This window comes from Ranitomeya variabilis, chromosome 4, assembly GCF_051348905.1.
Source record: "Ranitomeya variabilis isolate aRanVar5 chromosome 4, aRanVar5.hap1, whole genome shotgun sequence".
NCBI classification, from domain to species: Eukaryota; Metazoa; Chordata; class Amphibia; order Anura; family Dendrobatidae; genus Ranitomeya; species Ranitomeya variabilis.
The window spans coordinates 500,395,831-500,414,400 of record NC_135235.1 but is presented as its reverse complement, the minus strand read 5'-3'; the positions used below and the strand labels follow the sequence as shown (position 1 = coordinate 500,414,400).

The following is an 18,570-nucleotide window of genomic DNA, read 5'->3' as shown; positions in this document are numbered from 1 at the left end:
TGACCACTGGGGATGGACCTCCTCCGGACGTCGCTCCACACTGCACCGCTCACTGTCGTGGAGCCCTACCCGGACCCACCGTGGCGCTTCCAGGGACCCGCACTGCCCGAGGTAGGAGACCCCCTCGCTACCTGGGTCGGACAGCCGGCCTGGGTATTGATAGGAGAAACGAAGTCGTATCTGCAGGGAATCCTGTCCTCCAGGAACAGGAAACCAACTGATGCGTGGGAGAGGTGCCGCCCTTATGTATCTGTAGGTTTCCTGTTCCTGAAGGGCGGATCCCCTCTCTCCGTAGTGCTGTCATGGACGACCGATAAAAAGGGGGTGATTTATTTACTATTTTTTTTTATTTTGATCGCTGTGATAGAACTTATCACAGCGATCAAAATGTGCAGGAACGAATCTGCCGGCTGGCGCCCATGAAGCAGACGGCCGGACACCGGGAGGGACATCGGAGCTAGGTAAGTATGGGGGGGTGGGACCGGAACACCTGGGGAGCGGACAGGAGGACCGGGGGAGCCGACAGGAGGGAGGAGGGGAGCGGAACGGAGATCGGGGCAAAAAGGACGACTGGGGAGGCGATCGGTGGGGTGGGGACAGATCGGGGTCTCCAGCCATGGCGGATGCTATTGCAGCATCGGCCATGGCTGGATTGTAATATTTCACCATTTTCATAGGTGAAATATTACAAATCGCTCTGATTGGCTGTTGAAAGTGAAACTGCCAATCAGAGCGATCGTAGCCACGGGGGGGTGAAGCCACCCCCCCTGGGCTGAAGTACAACTCCCCCTCTCCCTGCAGATCGGGTGAAATAGGAGTTAACCCCTTCACCCGATCTGCAGGGACGCGATCATTCTGTGACACAGCATATGCGTCACAGGTCGGATTGGCACCGACTTTCATGACGCATACGCTGTGTCACAGGTCGGGAAGGGGTTAAAATATGCATGCTCCTGACGCAGACACCATTAGTACCATACCTTACAAAATGCTGCCAATTCGTAACAGTTGTTATGCAGCTAGGCTCACTTCCACAACAGACAGCGAGCAGTGCTGTCAACATCACCCCTACAGATACCGGTCAGGTTCAGGGCTAGAGGAACAGGTACAAGGGGCGTTCATTAACCCCTTCCCGACCTTTGACGCATACGCTGCGTCATGAAAGTCTGTGCCAATCCGACCTATGACGCAGCGTATGCGTCATGGAATGATCGCGTCCCTGCAGATCGGTGAAAGGGTTAACTCCAATCTCACCCGATCTGCAGAGACAGGGGGAGTGGTGCTTCAGCCCAGGGGGGGGTGGCTTCACCCCCCCGTGGCTACGATCGCTCTGATTGGCTGTTGAAAGTGAAACTGCCAATCAGAGCGATTTGTAATATTTCACCTAAAAAACTGGTGAAATATTACAATCCAGCCATGGCCGATGCTGCAATATCATCGGCCATGGCTGGAAATACTGAAGTGACCCCCCCCCCCACACCCACCGATCGCCCACCCAGTCCTCCGTTATGGGGTCCGGACCCCTCCGTCCGCCTGCCAGCTCCCCCGTCCTCCTGTCCGCTCCCTCCTTGTTTGGATTCACCCCCCCTGTGGTCCGATTACTCCCCCTGTGCTCCGATGCACCCCCCCACCACCCCTTCATACTTACGATCCTCCCGGTGTCCGTACGTCTCCTCGCTGGGCGCCGCCATCTTCCAAAATGGCGGGCGCATGCTCAGTGCGCCCGCCGAATCTGCCAGTCGGCAGATTCCTTACAAGTACATTTTGATCGCTGTGGTAGGTTCTATCACAGCGATCAAAATAAAAAAAATAATAAATAAACCCCCCTTTATCACCCCCATAGGTAGGGACAATAATAAAATAAAGAAAATATATATATATTTTTTTTTTTTTCGTTTTCCACTAGGGTTAGGGTTAGAACTAGGGGTAGGGTTAGGGTTAGGGTTAGGGTTATGGCATGTGCACACAGTGCGGATTTGGGTGCGGATCCGCAGCGGATTGGCCGCGGATCCGCAGCGGATTGGCCGCGGATCCGCAGCGGATTGGCCGCGGATCCGCAGCGGATTGGCCGCTGCGAATTCGTAGCAGTTTTCCATCAGGTTTACAGTACCATGTACACCTATGGAAAACCAAATCCACTGTGCCCATGGTGCGGAAAATTCCGTGCAGAAACGCTGCGTTGTATTTTCCGCAGCATGTCAATTCTTTGTGCGGATTCCGCAGCGTTTTACACCTGTTACTCAATAGGAATCCGCAGGTGAAATCCGCACAAAAAAACACTGGAAATCTGCTGTAAATCTGCAGGTAAAACGCAGTGCCTTTTACCTGCAGATTTTTCAAAAATCGTGCGGAAAAATCTCCCACGAATCCGCAACGTGGGCACATAGCCTTAGGGTTAGGGTTGGAATTAGAGTTAGGGTTGGAAATAGGGCTAGGGTTGGAAATAGGGTTAAGATTAGGCTTGTGGTTAGGGTTACGGATAGGGTTAGGGGTGTGTTGGGGTTACAGTTGTGGTTAGGGTTGGGATTAGGGTTAGGGTTGGAATTAGGGTTACGGTTGGAATTAGGGTTACGGGTGTGTTGCGGTTAGGGTTGTGGTTAGGGGTGTGTTGGGGATAGGGTTGTGATTAGGGTTATGGCTACAGTTGGGATTAGGAGTGTGTTGGGGTTAGTGTTGAAGTTAGAATTGAGGGGTTTCCACTGTTTGGGCACATCAGGGGTCTCCAAACGCAACATGGCGCCACCATTGATTCCAGCCAATCTTGCGTTCAAAAAGTCAAATGGTGCTCCCTCCCTTCCAAGCCCCAACGTGCGCCCAAACAGTGGTTTACCCCCACATTTGGGGTACCAGCGTACTCAGGACAAACTGGGCAACAACTGTTGGGGTCCAATTTCTCCTGTTACCCTTGCAAAAATAAAAAATTACTTGCTAAAACATAATTTTTGAGGAAAGAACAATTATTTTTTATTTTCACGGCTCTGCGTTATAAACTTCTGTGAAACACTTGGGGGTTGAACGTGCTCATCACACATCTAGATAAGTTCCTTGGGGGGTCTAGTTTCCAAAATGGGGTCAATTGTGGGGGGTTTCTACTGTTTAGGCATATCAGGGGCTCTGCACACGTAACATGATGCCCGCAGACCATTCCATCAAAGTCTGCATTCCAAAACGTCACTACTTCCATTCTGAGCCCCGGCATATGCCCAAACAGTGGTTTACCCCCACATATGGGGTATCAGCGTACTCAGGAGAAACTGGACAACAACTTTTGGGGTCCAATTTCTCCTGTTACTCTTGCAAAAATAAAAAATTCTGGGCTAAAAAATATTTTTGAGGAAAGGAAACATTTATTATTTTCACGGCTCTGCGTTATAAACTTTTGTGAAGCACTTGGGGGTTCAAAGTGCTCACCACACATCTAGATAAGTTCCCTTGGGGGTCTAGTTTCCAAAGTGGAGTCACTTGTGGGGAGTTCCTACTGTTTAGGCACATCAGGGGCTCTGCAAACGCAACCTGACGCCCGCAGAGCATTCCATCAAAGTCTGCATTTCAAAACGTCACTACTTCCCTTCCGAACCCCGACGTGTGCCAAAACAGTGGTTTACCCCCACATATGGGGTATCAGCATACTCAGGAGAAACTGGACAACAACTTTTGGGGTCCAATTTCTCCTGTTACCCTTGGGAAAATAAAAAATTGTGGGCTAAAAAATCATTTTTGAGAAAAGAAAAATTATTTTTTATTTTCATGGCTCTGCGTTATAAACTTCTGTGAAGCACTTGGGGGTTCAAAGTGCTCACCACACATCTAGATTAGTTCCTTGGGAGGTCTAGTTTCCAAAATGGGGTCACTTGTGCGGGAGCTCCAATGTTTAGGCACACAGGGGCTCTCCAAACGCGACATGGTGTCCGCTAATGATTGGAGCTAATTTTCCATTCAAAAAGACAAATGGCGTGCCTTCCCTTCCGAGCCCTGCCGTGCACCCAAACAGTGGTTTACCCCCACATATGGGGTATCATCGTACTCAGGACAAACTGGAAAACAACATTTGGGGTCCAATTTCTGCTATTACCCTTGGGAAAATAAAAAATTCTGCGCTAAAAATCATTTTTGAGCAAAGAAAAATTATTTTTTATTTTCACGGCTCTGCGTTATAAACTTCTGTGAAGCACCTGGGGGTTATAAGTGCTCACTATGCATCTAGATAAGTTCCTTGGGGGGTCTAGTTTCCAAAATGGGGTCACTTGTAGGGGAGCTCCAATGTTTAGGCACACAGGGGCTCTCCAAACGCGACATGGTGTCCGCTAACGATTGGAGCTAATTTTCCATTCAAAAAGTCAAATGGCACGCCTCCCCTTCCGAGCCTTGCCGTGCACCCAAACAGTGGTTTACCCCCACATATGAGGTATCGGCGTACTCAGGAGAAATTGCCCAACAAATTTTAGGATCCATTTTATCCTGTTGCCCATGTGAAAATGAAAGAATTGAGGCTAAAAGAAATTTTGTGTGAAAAAAAAGTACTTTTTCATTTTTGCGGATCAATTTGTGAAGTACCTGGGGGTTTAAAGTGCTCACTATGCCTCTAGATGAGTTCCTTGGGGGGGTCTAGTTTCCAAAATGGGGTCACTTGTGGAGGAGCTCCAATGTTTAGGCACACGGGGGCTCTCCAAACGCGACATGGTGTCCGCTAAAGATTGGAGCCAATTTTTCATTCAAAAAGTCAAATGGCGCTCCTTCCCTTCCGAGCCCTGCCGTGCGCCCAAACAGTGGTTTACCCCCACATATGAGGTATCAGCGTACTCAGGACAAATTGGACAACAACGTCCATGGTCCAGTTTCTCCTTTTACCCTTGGGAAAATAAAAAATTGTTGCGAAAAGATCATTTTTGTGACTAAAAAGTTAAATGTTCATTTTTTACTTCCATGTTGCTTCTGCTGCTGTGAAACACCTGAAGGGTTAATAAACTTCTTGAATGTGGTTTTGAGTACCTTGAGGGGTGAAGTTTTTAGAATGGTGTCACTTTTGGGTATTTTCAGCCATATAGAACCCTCAAACTGACTTCAAATGTGAGGTGGTCCCTAAAAAAAATGGTTTTGTAAATTGTGTTGTAAAAATTAGAAATCACTGGTCAAATTTTAACCCTTATAACTTCCTAGCAAAAAAAAAAAAAATTGTTTCCAAAATTGTGCTGATGTAAAGTAGACATGTGGGAAATGTTATTTATCAACTATTTTGTGTCACATAACTCTCTGGTTTAACAGAATAAAAATTCAAAATGTGAAAATTGCGAAATTTTCAAAATTTTCGCCAAATTTCCGTTTTTTTCATAAATAAACTCAGAAATTATCGACCTAAATTTACCACTAACATGAAGCCCAATATGTCACGAAAAAACAATCTCAGAATCGCTAGGATCCGTTGAAGCGTTCCGGAGTTATTACCTCATAAAGGGACACTGGTCAGAATTGCAAAAAACGGCAAGGTCATTAAGGCCAAAATAGGCTGGGTCATGAAGGGGTTAAAGACTTCCCCTGTCCCACTTCTATTTATCACAGGACGCTGAAACTGCACATGTATAATGATATAAGTGTATTGATATAAGTCTCTATAGGTTAGGTGCCAATTTGCAACACAGAACTGAAAACTGTCTTGATTTTACAGGTCCTGAAGTGGTGCAAGGTTTGATAATGGACCTAGTGGAATACAGAGCAGTCATCACGTTCATGTTCTTGAAAGGCCACACACCAAAGGAGACATTCGATGAGATGAACAAGGTTTATGGTGATGTTTCCCCATCATATGATGTAGTCAAGAACTGGCATCGTCAATTCAAATGTGCAAACAATTTCAATTCCAGGGTGACCCCACACTGCTATTGATGAACACACCATCCAGCAAGTGGAGGTCGCCATTCTGGAAAATTGTCACGTAACCATTCGCCACCTAGTCCAAGATGTCAAGATTAGTGTGAGGTCTGTGAAAAAAAAAAAATCATTCAAGACCATCTTCACATGCATAAGGTATCAGCTCGCTCGGTTCCCCAGCTGCTCACACCTTTCCAGAAGCAGGAACGAGTCGAATGCTCTCAGGCTATATTGCGATGTGCCATGGAAACCAGGAGGAGTTTTTCAACAGACTGATCACACAGAATGAAAGCTGGGTGTATCACTATGATCCTGAGACTAAAGTCCAGTCGATGCAATGGAAGCATCATGACTCACGGCCTCCAAAGGCGGCACGTGCCCAACCCTCGGCAGGCAAGGTCATGCTCACAGTATTTTGGAACCAGCACGGAGTAGTACTGATGGATTTCTTAGCAAAGGGTACCAAGATCACTGGAGCATACTATGATTCACTGCTGTGGAAGTTGCAGGAGGCCATCAAAGCCAAAAGACGTGGCATGCTCACGAAAGGTGTACGCCTTCTGCAAGATAATGCACCTGTTCACAACTCACATGTTGCCCAAATGGAAGCATGGTCCTGTGGCATTGAAGTTCTACCGCATTCCCCTTATTCACCCAACCTCGCACCATCGGACTTCCACCTCTCTCCAACAATGAAGTTATTTTTGGAGGGCAAGCATTTTCCAGATGATGAGACTCTGATTTCCAAAGTCACATCGTGGCTTTTGGAGCAACCTGTCGACTTCTACAAGCGAGGTGTGTACAGTTGCTTAAAGAGATGGGAGAAGTGCATGTCCCTAGGTGGCACCTATGTAGAGAAGGACTAATAACTGTGCCAATTGCTCTCAGTCCACAGGAAGTGGGTCAGGGGAAATCTTTAATGAACGCCCCTCGTATCATACACCTGGCACAAATAGGACACACAGCAGATAGGCTAAGTTCACATTTGTGTACAGTGCCTAAAAGTAGTATTCAAAAGATCACTGCACTCGTATGGTTTTCAAATGCATAATTCCAAAAGTTTATTCAATTTGTGTCAGAGGAAAAAGGTACTTGGCGAATTGACGTTTCGGCCAACCCGTAGCCTTGTTCACAAAATCGCCTGTTAGAACTGTATTGCATACAAAGAAAGGACCCTTTATGTTTGGTGAGTCACCAAACATAAAGGGTCCTTTCTTTGTATGCAATACAGTTCTAACAGGCGATTTTGTGAACAAGGCTACGGGTTGGCCGAAACGTCAATTCGCCAAGTACCTTTTTCCTCTGACACAAATTGAATAAACTTTTGGAATTATGCATTTGAAAACCATACGAGTGCAGTGATCTTTTGAATTTTATGACGTGTGGGACTCAATATCCCGTTCACTAGCACCGTGGACTTCATTGATTGTGTGCTAGCTTTTCATTTCTTTCTACAGTTAAAAGTAGTATTCAACCCCCTGCAGATTTAGCAGGTTTAATAAGATGCAAATAAGTTAGAGCCTTCAAACTTCAAACAAGAGCAGGATTAATTAACAGATGCATAAATCTTACAAACCAAAAAGTTTTGTTGCTCAGTTAAATTTTTATAAATTTTAAACATAAAAGTGTGGGTCAATTATTCTTCAACCCCTAGGTTTAATATTTTGTGGAATAACCTTTGTTTGCAATTACAGCTAATAATCGTCTTTTATAAGACCTGATCAGGCCGGCACAGGTCTCTGGAGTTATCTTGGCCCACTCCTCCATGCAGATCTTCTCCAAGTTATCTAGGTTCTTTGGGTGTCTCATGTGGACTTTAATCTTGAGCTCCTTCCACAAGTTTTCAATTGGGTTAAGGTCAGGAGACTGACTAGGCCAGTGCAACACCTTGATTTTTTGCCTCTTGAACCAGGCCTTGGTTTTCTTGGCTGGGTGCTTTGGGTCGTTGTCTTGTTGGAAGATGAAATGACGACCCATCTTAAGATCCTTGATGGAGGAGCGGAGGTTCTTGGCCAAAATCTCCAGGTAGGCCGTGCTATCCATCTTCCCATGGATGCGGACCAGATGGCCAGGCCCCTTGGCTGAGAAACAGCCCCACAGCATGATGCTGCCACCACCATGCTTGACTGTAGGGATGGTATTCTTGGGGTTGTATGCAGTGCCATCCAGTCTCCAAACGTCACGTGTGTGGTTGGCACCAAAGATCTCGATCTTGGTCTCATCAGACCAGAGAACCTTGAACCAGTCAGTCTCAGAGTCCTCCAAGTGATCATGAGCAAACTGTAGACGAGCCTTGAAATGACGCTTTGAAAGTAAAGGTACCTTACGGGCTCGTCTGGAACGGAGACCATTGCGGTGGAGTACGTTACTTATGGTATTGACTGAAACCAATGTCCCCACTGCCATGAGATCTTCCCGGAGCTCCTTCCTTGTTGTCCTTGGGTTAGCCTTGACTCTTTGGACAAGCCTGGCCTCGGCACGGGAGGAAACTTTCAAAGGCTGTCCAGGCCATGGAAGGCTAACAGTAGTTCCATAAGCCTTCCACGTCCGGATGATGCTCCCAACAGTGGAGACAGGTAGGCCCAACTCCTTGGAAAGGGTTTTGTACCCCTTGCCAGCCTTGTGACCCTCCACGATCTTGTCTCTGATGGCCTTGGAATGCTCCTTTGTCTTTCCCATGTTGACCATGTATGAGTGCTGTTCACAAGTTTGGGGAGGGTCTTAAATAGCCAGAAAAGGCTGGAAAAAGAGATAATTAATCCAAACATGTGAAGCTCATTGTTCTTTGAGCCTGAACTACTTCTTAATACTTTAGGGGAACCAAACAGAATTCTGGTGGGTTGAGGGGTTGAATAATAAATGACCCTCTGAAAAGACTTTTCACAATTTAAAAAATAAAAATAAACAAAGAAATAACATTCTTTTTTGCTGCAGTGCATTTCACACTTCCAGGCTGATCTACAGTCCAAATGTCACAATGCCAAGTTAATTCCAAATGTGTAAACCTGCTAAATCTGCAGGGGGTTGAATACTACTTGTAGGCACTGTATATGTGCGCAGCGTATCATCTGCATACGCAAATGCATGTTTACGCAGCTTTTATCCGCATCAGCTTACGCATGACGGCAAAAAAGATGCTGTGTGTGCATGCGTTTTTCCTGCGTTTGCGTATTATGCGCATGCGTTTGATATTTCCAGGAGGGCGTGTCTCAATCAGTTCCTGGACATGCTCAGTCCAAAGTACGCAAGTGAATTGAACGCATGCGTTCCCCTAGACAGTAATGTGTTTTTTTAACATATCTGCATGTGCATGCCTGCGCATATGTAACGGATTTTTGACGCCTCCAAAAATGCAACATGTTGCGTACACCACGCCAAGCCACACACCGTGAAAAGACATGTGTACGCAAAAGCATGAGAATGCATGCAAACGCATGTCCATGCGTGCACCATGTTAAATATATGTACAAATGACGCATGCGGATCAAACGGTGCGCGCACAGATGTAAATTTGAAACCAACCATACAGTGGCATGTAAAAGTTTGTGCACTTTTGAGCCTTGCGCCTTTTGAGCTATTCTATTGTGGATTTTGACGTGTGTTTAGGATCATTATGCATTTAAAGAAGCCATCTTTTCAACTTCAGATTTTTATTTTTTATTTTTACAGATGTTACGTTTGCATCAAGAATTTGATTAAATTTTATTGAATCCATTCTTCCCTCTACCCGTGAAATGTTCCCTGTGCCACTAGCTGCAACAAAACCCCAAAGCATGATAGATTCACTCCCTTGCTTAATGGTTATCAAAATATTATTTTCCTGAAATTCTGTGCCTTTTTTTCCCCTCCAAACACAACTTTGATCATTGTGACCAAAGAGTTCCATTTTAACCTCATTGTTCCACAAGACTCGTTTCTAAAAAGCATCAGGCTTGTTTAGATGTCTTTTTGTACACTTCTGATGCGGAATTTTAATGGCGACGCAGGAGAGGTTTTCTTCTTATGACTCTTCCATGAAGGTCATATTTGTGCAGGTGTCTCTGAAAAGTAAAACAATGTACCACAACTACAGAGTCTGCTACATCGTTATGAAGGTCTTTTGCAGTCAAGAGGGGGCTCTGATTTGCCTCTCTAGCAATCTTAAGAGCAGCCCTCACTGAAATTTTGTTTTGTCTTCCAGTACTTATCTTGACCTCCACTGTTCTTCTTAACTGCCATTTCTTAATTACATTTCAAACTGAGAAAATGGCAAATTGAAAATGCTTTCCTATAATCTTGTAGCCTCCTCCTGCTTTGTGGGCCTCCCACCATTTTCAGAGAGCTAGGCAGCTGCTCGGAAGAACCCACAGCTGCTGTTTGTTTGGCACAAGATTAGAGGAGGCCAAGTCTTTTTTTTATTAAGCTGGGAAATTTACATCACCTTGCCTTTCCTAACGATGATAGTGAACAAGCCAGAACCCCAGCAGGCCAATTAATATCTGAAACCTTGGTCAAAGTTATCTGCGCACACAAATCTCCTTCTCCTGGGGTGCCAAAAAGTTAGCATTGGCCCACTTTCCTTTTTGAAATGTTAAAAATGTAAAACAAGTTTTTTTTCCCCCTAAAATACAAAAAGGTGTTATCTTCAACTTCAGGCCTTTTCAAGATCATTTAATTTTCATCTTGCTTAACTGTTCACAATAAGGCCGGGGTCACACTTGCAAGAGTGATGCGAGTCTCTCGCATCAATACTCGGCACTGCCGCCGGCACTCAGGACCGAAGCATGCGGCTGCATGAATTTTTATCGCATCACACTCGAAAGTGTAACCCCGGCCTAACAGTAATTTTGCCCAGGGGTGCCCAAAGTTATACATGCCACTGCACATCTTCAGATGCAAAAATTAGCAGGACCGGTGATATCTATCTCTTAGCATATGGACCAAACAAGGAAGTGGGAAGATACAGAGAAACTAAAGTAGAAAGAAAAGAGGGTGGTGGTGTAAAAAAGGGGAGCTACCTGCACAGTTTTCACCTCCATCTTCCATCTTTCTTTTCTTAAGAGTTGGCTGAAAAGTAAAGTCATTGGGGTTTTATTATTGATTTACATCAGAAGTCACCATTATTTTAACCGATAAAGTAAAGTTAAGAGTTTTAATCACTATCTTAAAGAGGTATTTTTTTTAAAAAAAAAGCCCCCAAAAATTACAAACAAGATAACGTGCTTTTTACTTGGAATGTATCTAAATGTTGGGACCCAAAACAATCCCAAGAACACGACTCTAGAACCCTAGCATTAGGGATTCTGCAGACCCATTATGAAGGGAGCGGAGGCAGCATCAGCGCCTCTGATCCATTCAGGATGGGCCTGCAGAGTCCTGTTCAAGGGTTCCAATACTCCACACACTGTCTGTGATGCACACAGACAACTGCAGCATAGAGGACCTTGCACAGCATTACTGGGCTGTGTAGGTGGGCATGCACTTTCAGGAAAGATGCAACCTCCCTGCCCTTATTCTACCATAACCCCTCTTCATAGATTTCAGATGTATTCTGATCCCTCAGTATGATGACAGTCTGAAAGATTTTAGCCATTTTTTTTTTTTTTTTTTTTTTTTATAACATACAGGGAGAACCACAGTTCCAAGATATATTGCAATAATTCCTGTATTTACTAGGACTGATACATAATAGTTGTTGAAATAACAGTGACCATCTCAGTTAATCTGAGATTAAATGTATAATTAAACATTCTTGAGGTGTACACCATGTCCAATGATTCTTCACATTGAGTTGGTGGGGGAGGGGAGAGAAGAACAGGTATGCTAATGTATATCACCCAAAGTAGGTTTAAGGGAATTCTTTCCAGCAAAATTCTAGACTATTTTACTCTATGAACATGTTGGTCATATGTACAATATGGGGGGAGGGGTGAGAGGGAGATGAGACAGGTGTCATGTCTTCTAACTAGGAGCTTACAGCATCAATGCCATCATGACTGTTGGACAGAAGGATGGGTTCTGGAACTGGCAAGTTCATTTCAGAGTGGATTTTTGATAGATCTTGAACATTTAGCATAGGTTCCTGAAAGAAAAAAAAAAAAAAAAAAGAGCATAAAACGCATGATAACCAAGGCTCCATAACCAGTGCATAACTAATCATTTTAACCCCATAATGACCATGCCTGAAAGAGCCTTAATGTCAAGCCAATTGTTATTTGCCGCTGCGCTTTTTAGCAGCCATACCTATTTTATTTCCACCAACGTTGCTGTATTTTATGCTGTATTTAGCGCTATTTTAGGATACATATAAAATAAAGTATATTTTATCAATCTTTTGAGTTACATGAATATTGGTGAAAAGGATTCATTTTTTCTGCTTCAATTTTCCACTACAACTGATGAATCCATAAGATGCTCAGTCATAGGAGAAAACAGAACTCTGCTGTGTCACATAACACAAAACTGATCTGGTTCCAGCAATATAGAAGGCAGAAGGGGTAATAAACTGCTTTCTCGCCAAGGTCCACAGCTGTATCTGACAGCTAGGGACCAGATCTGGTCCTGCTACAATGCAGGAGGTTTAACACGGCACTGTAAATTAACAAAAGTGTGAGAAGATTAGCCATAATCAAGTTAAAGATTGTGGCACACATCACATCAATGTGGGTATATCCTCATTTATGTCAATCTATTGTATGAGTAGCCATGTGGATTTCATCGTGATCCCTTCTTCTATCAGAAGAGAAGTGTTGCCTAATGTGTCTAGCAGCAGCTTATGGCTTTCCCTATTAACATACCAACCTGGCCAATAAATGTTATGGTTACAGGGAGTGGATTGAGATGGCTCTTGGCTAAAAGAGAATGTATTGCAGGCATAAGAGGCCAAGCAAAGTCAATCCCAGATTCTAAATGTAAACTTTTTCTTTCCATGTGTCAGCAGCCCACGGACTGGGGAGCAGAGGCCATCTTCACAAATATACATTTGTCAGTGTACTTGGGGCCTCCGAATCACATTAATTTTCATCCTAAATGCCCATTTTCTACCATACTTTAATTAACAAGTTCATGCCATTCCCTGACTATACTTCTTTTTACTACTTCCTTTTCTTCATGATGCATTGTTTGAGAATCCCCAGTGCGTGCTGAGATACTCAACCAATCAGTCATAAGGGGGCAGACAGCACGGTCACGGACACAGACTCTGCCTTCTCTCTGAAACAAAGCACTATCAGTGACCTCTGTTTCAGGGTCTGGGCTAGTCCTTCTCCTGAGCATGTATGTGTTGTCAAATCAGATGTATGCTTAGTAGATTCTTGTCACTGTTCAATTTGCACAGTGACAGTGCGCTCTCTCGCACCGACTGATCAGAAGTAACGAGCCGGCAAAAGAGCGCACTGTCATTGCGCGCTTCATGAGGATTACCCTGCGCGCTTCATGAGGATTACCCAGGGTGCAGAGATTAGCACTGCCCCCCGCATATGACGTCAAAACTGTAAGTCACTAACATTTTAGAGCAGCTTTGGCAACTTTTCAAAGTGTTTTATGCCAGAAATCTGTTGAAAACGCTTTGATGAATTGGACCTTATAGTTTGTTATTTTTATACACAGCCATTTCTGGAGCCAAAACGAACAGTAAAGTTCCTTTATAGGACAGTTCTTCTGCAGGACTAGATTACCTTAAGAAACGCATCCAGTTCCAGCAGCTTCTTTGGGAAAAAACTTGCCACCAGATCTTCGGCCTTAAGTAGTAAAGTAATTATTGCACAATCATCAAAATCAAATGCCATGTAATAATGCACCACAAATCTGATATCTAGATAGAGCTCAACTGTTAGCAGCTTTCTGAAAAATTTTAGTATAACCAACAATCTAGAAAGGTAACTATTGATACAAAGCCATAGAAATGTCTGTAAAGTGCTGCAGAATATGATGGCACGAGATTAGTGAATAAAATAATTGAAATATAAATCTATTACCTCATTGGTTATTCTCTCTCGAAAGCAATCGACCTGTGATCATCAAAAAAACAAAAACAAAGAAAAGTGAAACAATGGCAATATAATCAACTAAAAGTTCTCATACAGAAAAGAAAAAACTACAAAGAGTTCTCTAATTTTCTCATTCGATTACAAGACATTAATTGATAAGTGTATTCCTGTTTCAGTAGATGAAGCTTGTTCGCTTTGTACTAAAGTTATTCAAGTTTCCATTCTGTATCAATATGTTATGACAAAGAAGCTATAAACTTACCATCTATCCTGAAAATCAGTTATTCTCACTGAGGGTCCCACCACTGACCACAACATTGGTCCAAAACGTACTTTTGTGTAAATAGAGGGTCTGTGTGTAACCATTGGTCTATTCACAGTCTATGGAGCTGCCAGAGTACAGCCAACCAGGAGCGAGGGGACGAGAAAACAGATGATCGGCCAATAGCTGGTGAAGGTGTATGGCGGCCTTCACTAGACGACCATTTCTTTGTTCGGATCATAACTAGGACAGATCTGCAGCCCTGAAGTCTCAAACATAATTTCAAAGTATATAGGACAACTGACTTTTATATGATTAATGCATGCAATGTCATGAAAGCATGTGAAAGGCGGCGCCATTTCACAAACATCGTGATCAGACTGCAGCAGCACACAGGGAGTCAGTAAAGAAATGAACAGCACAGTGCCAGGATTCTGAGAAGGATTTATCTGAAGCTGACGAATAAGTCCGGTGAAGAACATGTCCACCACTGCACTACTCACACCTTACACTGGAGCTCTATCACCCGCCAATGTTCACATTCAGGGGAGATTGCCAACGATCACAACAGAGAATCACAAAGTAAAACGAATGATTGTTATTGTCGTGCTGCTCTGGCCTGGGTCACATCTGGCACAGCACACAGCCAAACGATGGAGGGGCTGGATGCCCAACAATATCTTAGTAGACAAACCCATTAATATACGTATGTACAGAAATGAGTGCTGTATCCTTGCGACATTCGGGTCCCTCCCGAAACCATTTCTGCACTTGTGTGTTGAAATAATGAGGGGAAGTCGAAATGGTGGCAGGGGGTTTTAATCGGCATCGTGAACAGATGTTTTACTACCGCAAGACATTACGTGTGGTAGAGTATTGCCGCTGCAGAGATTGGTCACTGTATATTAGACCAATATCTGGGCAGTCCGTGAACACTAACATTTTATACTGGTGCCCAAGCACTTATTCACATTTCTAGGATTGGTTTTTCAAGCGAGTTACACGACATAAGCAGGAAATATTTCCTTCTGTGTGGGTCCTATTTTTTTTGGAGGGGAGCGCACAGTAATGGAACTCTTTGCACTTAGGTGTTGACAGCAAGACCTGCAGTGTAGAAGAGGTTAATCAAGAAAATGACTTTAAAAAGTAACCCTGTAATCAGTATTATTTTGCCCAGACAACGGCCTATGTTTTATTCTGTGGAGTCTGGCCCAGGGAGAAGGGTCCTATGGGTGGGAGAGACCTGTCAATCAAGGCTGGTCAGGTGGGGAGAAGCTAGAGGGACGTGTCTCCTAGTAGCTGCTTCATTTTCCAGGCTGTTTTCTCTTACGTACACATTATAGAATTAAATATGGCTCTCGGTAATGAGACTTTCTGGATTTAATGGCGTCTGCGGACCTGGCAGCATACAAATGATGAAAGGGTCCATTTGAAATACATCAGTTTAACGGAAACACAATAAAATAGGTCCATTATAGTTGTATACACATTTCTATAAAAATGATAGGAGACAGGGGAAGGAACAGGCAGCTCCATATCAAACAAGGCAACAGCCTAACCCTCACATTAGTGTTGGGCTGAGAGCAAAATGCGTGCTGGGCGCATGCAATCCAAATCTCCATCCAAGGGCCCGATTCAGATGTGACTAGCAAGCAATCTAAGATATAAGGTTCATTAAAGGGAAACTAGGCAGGATTTCACCCCCCAAACTATTTATATCACATGAAAGTGTAGCAATACCTTTACGTTCCTCCGTTACTGAGAAATCAGCTTTTGAATCGATGTGTAAATGAGGCTGAACAACGCTTTGTAGATCTGAAGCCTCTGTCACTCCAGCTCTATTACCCACCCAGCACCACCTCTTCCTGGCTGAGTAATGGCTCCTTTTCCAGACTCACACAGTATAGAGGCAGGACTGAGTGAGGAATAGAGCTGGAGTGACAGAAGCTTCAGATCTACATATCATTTTTCCATCTCATTTGCATATCAATATTTTTAAAAGAATATGCGTCCGAAACCTTTCCTAACCTTGTGGGACCATGTGTAAATTTTATGCAAAGCAAGCTAGATTTCGCTCAGTATCAGCTCATATTTCCTAATACCAATAGTCTTAAGTGATGTTGATGTTCTAAAGCTACCTAGTCTTATTAAAGATCCCCCCAAATAATATCATGTTTATCCCACAACATTGACCTAATGATAAATATTTCAGCTATAAGCAGATACATAGCTACCATATATCTTACTCTTTATGACTAGAACTGGCAGATTTGTAAGAAATCCCTATAATCCCGTGTAACAGGACATCGTGTGTCTGTGTAGTACCGCAAACATGGTATACAGGCTGCAGCACGAGGTGGAACATGCTTAGGCATGGCCCAACATGCCCATCACACACAGGACTAGGAAAACAATGCCCAGTGACACTTTATATAGTCACTATTCTATACTTACACCGAGTCATTTGCAGATCTCACAAAACAAATGGTACAGAGAGATAAGATTATTGCTCCATGAAGGTGTGGGACAGAAAACTGATGACGGGCTACAAGGCGACTGACATTCTGTCCCCCGCTTGTCGCAGGACCCTTGGGGAGGCAATGTGATCCCATACACTTGTATTGCACCGCGATGTAGCAGCGACAACCAGCAAACTTTTGTAGTGGACAAAGTCGCCCCAACCACAGGGTGCATTTCCTAATTATCAGCCTGTTTAGACAAGATGCCAATCACCCTCGGAATTAGTTAAAGGGTAGGATTATTTAAAAAAACTTGCTTAAAAATCTCAGCAGCACATCATCGTGTGTAAACAGGACTTGTGCTAACGAGAACACGGATATCCCATGCACACAGAATGATAGTACTAACGATAGCAAATGACAATGACTGCACATCTGCTTCAATGGACGGTTGTTCGATAGCCGCAGGTCGGCCTGAGTACACGCAGCCTTCCTAGTCACATAGCTCCAATAGGATTATTTTATAGAAAGTGACTCAAATATACAAGCAGGCGCCAACACCAAAGGGCAGACTTCTCACATAGCGCATAGGATCGGGCACGACAAGTAACATGCCAATTACTGGGAACCACCATTGCAGAGCAGCGCTCCGTATGGGCTAATACACTACACAGGCCCAGAACGGCGGGCCCACTTTGTATCTAGGAGTGTCTCTTTGTGACCGACTAATGCAGTCAGAAGACTTCCCCCTGGGGTGACAGGATCGCCTCCGATGGTCGCTGTGTCCACCCTGATCAGTCACACTGACAATTACTCATCACTAGGACTGACCCCAATACTATGCTGACACTGACTGGCAATGTAGAAAATATCACTAAATAAGCTAAGAACACCTGATCAGGTGGACAACAATGGTCAGAAATATGTGACCTTCTCAGGTGCAGTGCCTGCAGGTCCACTAACCACAGAAGATGACTGGCTCAGCCCCGAGCGAGCAGGTAACGGGAGGAATGAGGTCCCACAGCTGCTGGCCCAGGCACACAGTCAGAGGGGGCACCTACAGATTAGGCAGGAGGGGACAGCGAGGACCCCAGAGCAGAACACACTGATGTAGCTGCAGACCCTCAGTAACTAGTCCGTGGCCATTTATGGGGGCTGCGGACATGAGGATGTGGCTGCTCCTCACCTGCCTCCCTCCCCCACTAACCTCAGGGGCCTCCCCACGGCCCGGGCTGGGGGCGCACATGGGACCACGTGACTGCCGAGTCTCCACACCGCCGTCCACGTGGAGCAGCAGGCCGGCTCCTGTCACGCCACAGCTGGCCGCACAGCACAGAGATCCCTCCGCTGGCCGCACAGCACAGAGATCCCTCCGCTGGCCGCACTGACGCCTCCTGTGTCACCACAAAGACACCTGGCCACACAGCTGCAACCGCCGGCCTAGGAGCCCACGGTCCGGTACAGCACGCCTCACCTCCCCTTTCCCCGTCACTATCGCCATCACTACTGCCGCCGCCATCTCTCACCTTCTTCTTCAGCTCCTGATCCACTTTCAGCAGGGAGGACATGATGGGTCCGCTACAGATCTGCCCTCACTTACAACCCGGCTCGTGCAACACGGCTCCGGAAGTGACGTAACACTTTGCGCGCCGTCAGCAACCGTGACGGGAGAGTGGGTGGGACAGGAATCATCCAATCAACAGCCGACCTTTGCTTAGTACAGCCAATGAGAAAGAAGGACCGGATGCCTGGGCAGCATGCGCCTGTAGACCTGTCACCCATCACATTTCCCCCATGTGTTTATCTGCTGGGTTACATTGTCTCCATTAACCCCAGCATGACCAGTGAGATGGCACATACATAATGGAGACCTAGGAATGCTTGGATGACGTTCATTCTTGTGTCTTTTTTTTTTTACATCAGCATAGTAAATTGTACGAGATGAAATCCAGATTCCTAGGGGTTAATAACAATGTGTTTGTAATCATGGGGGGCACTACAGATCATCTATCTATAT

At 44.8% G+C, this 18,570-nt stretch overlaps 1 protein-coding gene across 4 annotated transcripts in view; it reads right to left on the bottom strand.

Annotated features, from left to right (window-relative positions):
• PSME3 (proteasome activator subunit 3) overlaps positions 1-18,338 on the bottom strand; it is a 41,443-nt gene extending 23,105 nt beyond the window's left edge. Inside the window, exons 1-5 of one of the 4 annotated variants that reach the window (XM_077252016.1) lie at positions 18,080-18,329; positions 13,821-13,853; positions 13,521-13,583; positions 11,822-11,926; positions 10,863-10,911 (exon numbers count right to left, since the gene is read on the bottom strand). In XM_077252016.1, the coding sequence (XP_077108131.1) occupies positions 10,863-10,911; positions 11,822-11,926; positions 13,521-13,583; positions 13,821-13,853; positions 18,080-18,121 (292 nt within the window). In that variant the 5' untranslated portion in view covers positions 18,122-18,329. Of the gene's footprint in view, positions 1-10,862; positions 10,912-11,821; positions 11,927-13,520; positions 13,584-13,820; positions 13,854-17,760; positions 17,890-18,079 lie in introns of those variants that run through there. The other 3 variants (XM_077252017.1, XM_077252018.1, XM_077252019.1) reach the window with 3 other exon arrangements.
• Positions 18,339-18,570: the final 232 nt, after the last annotated feature.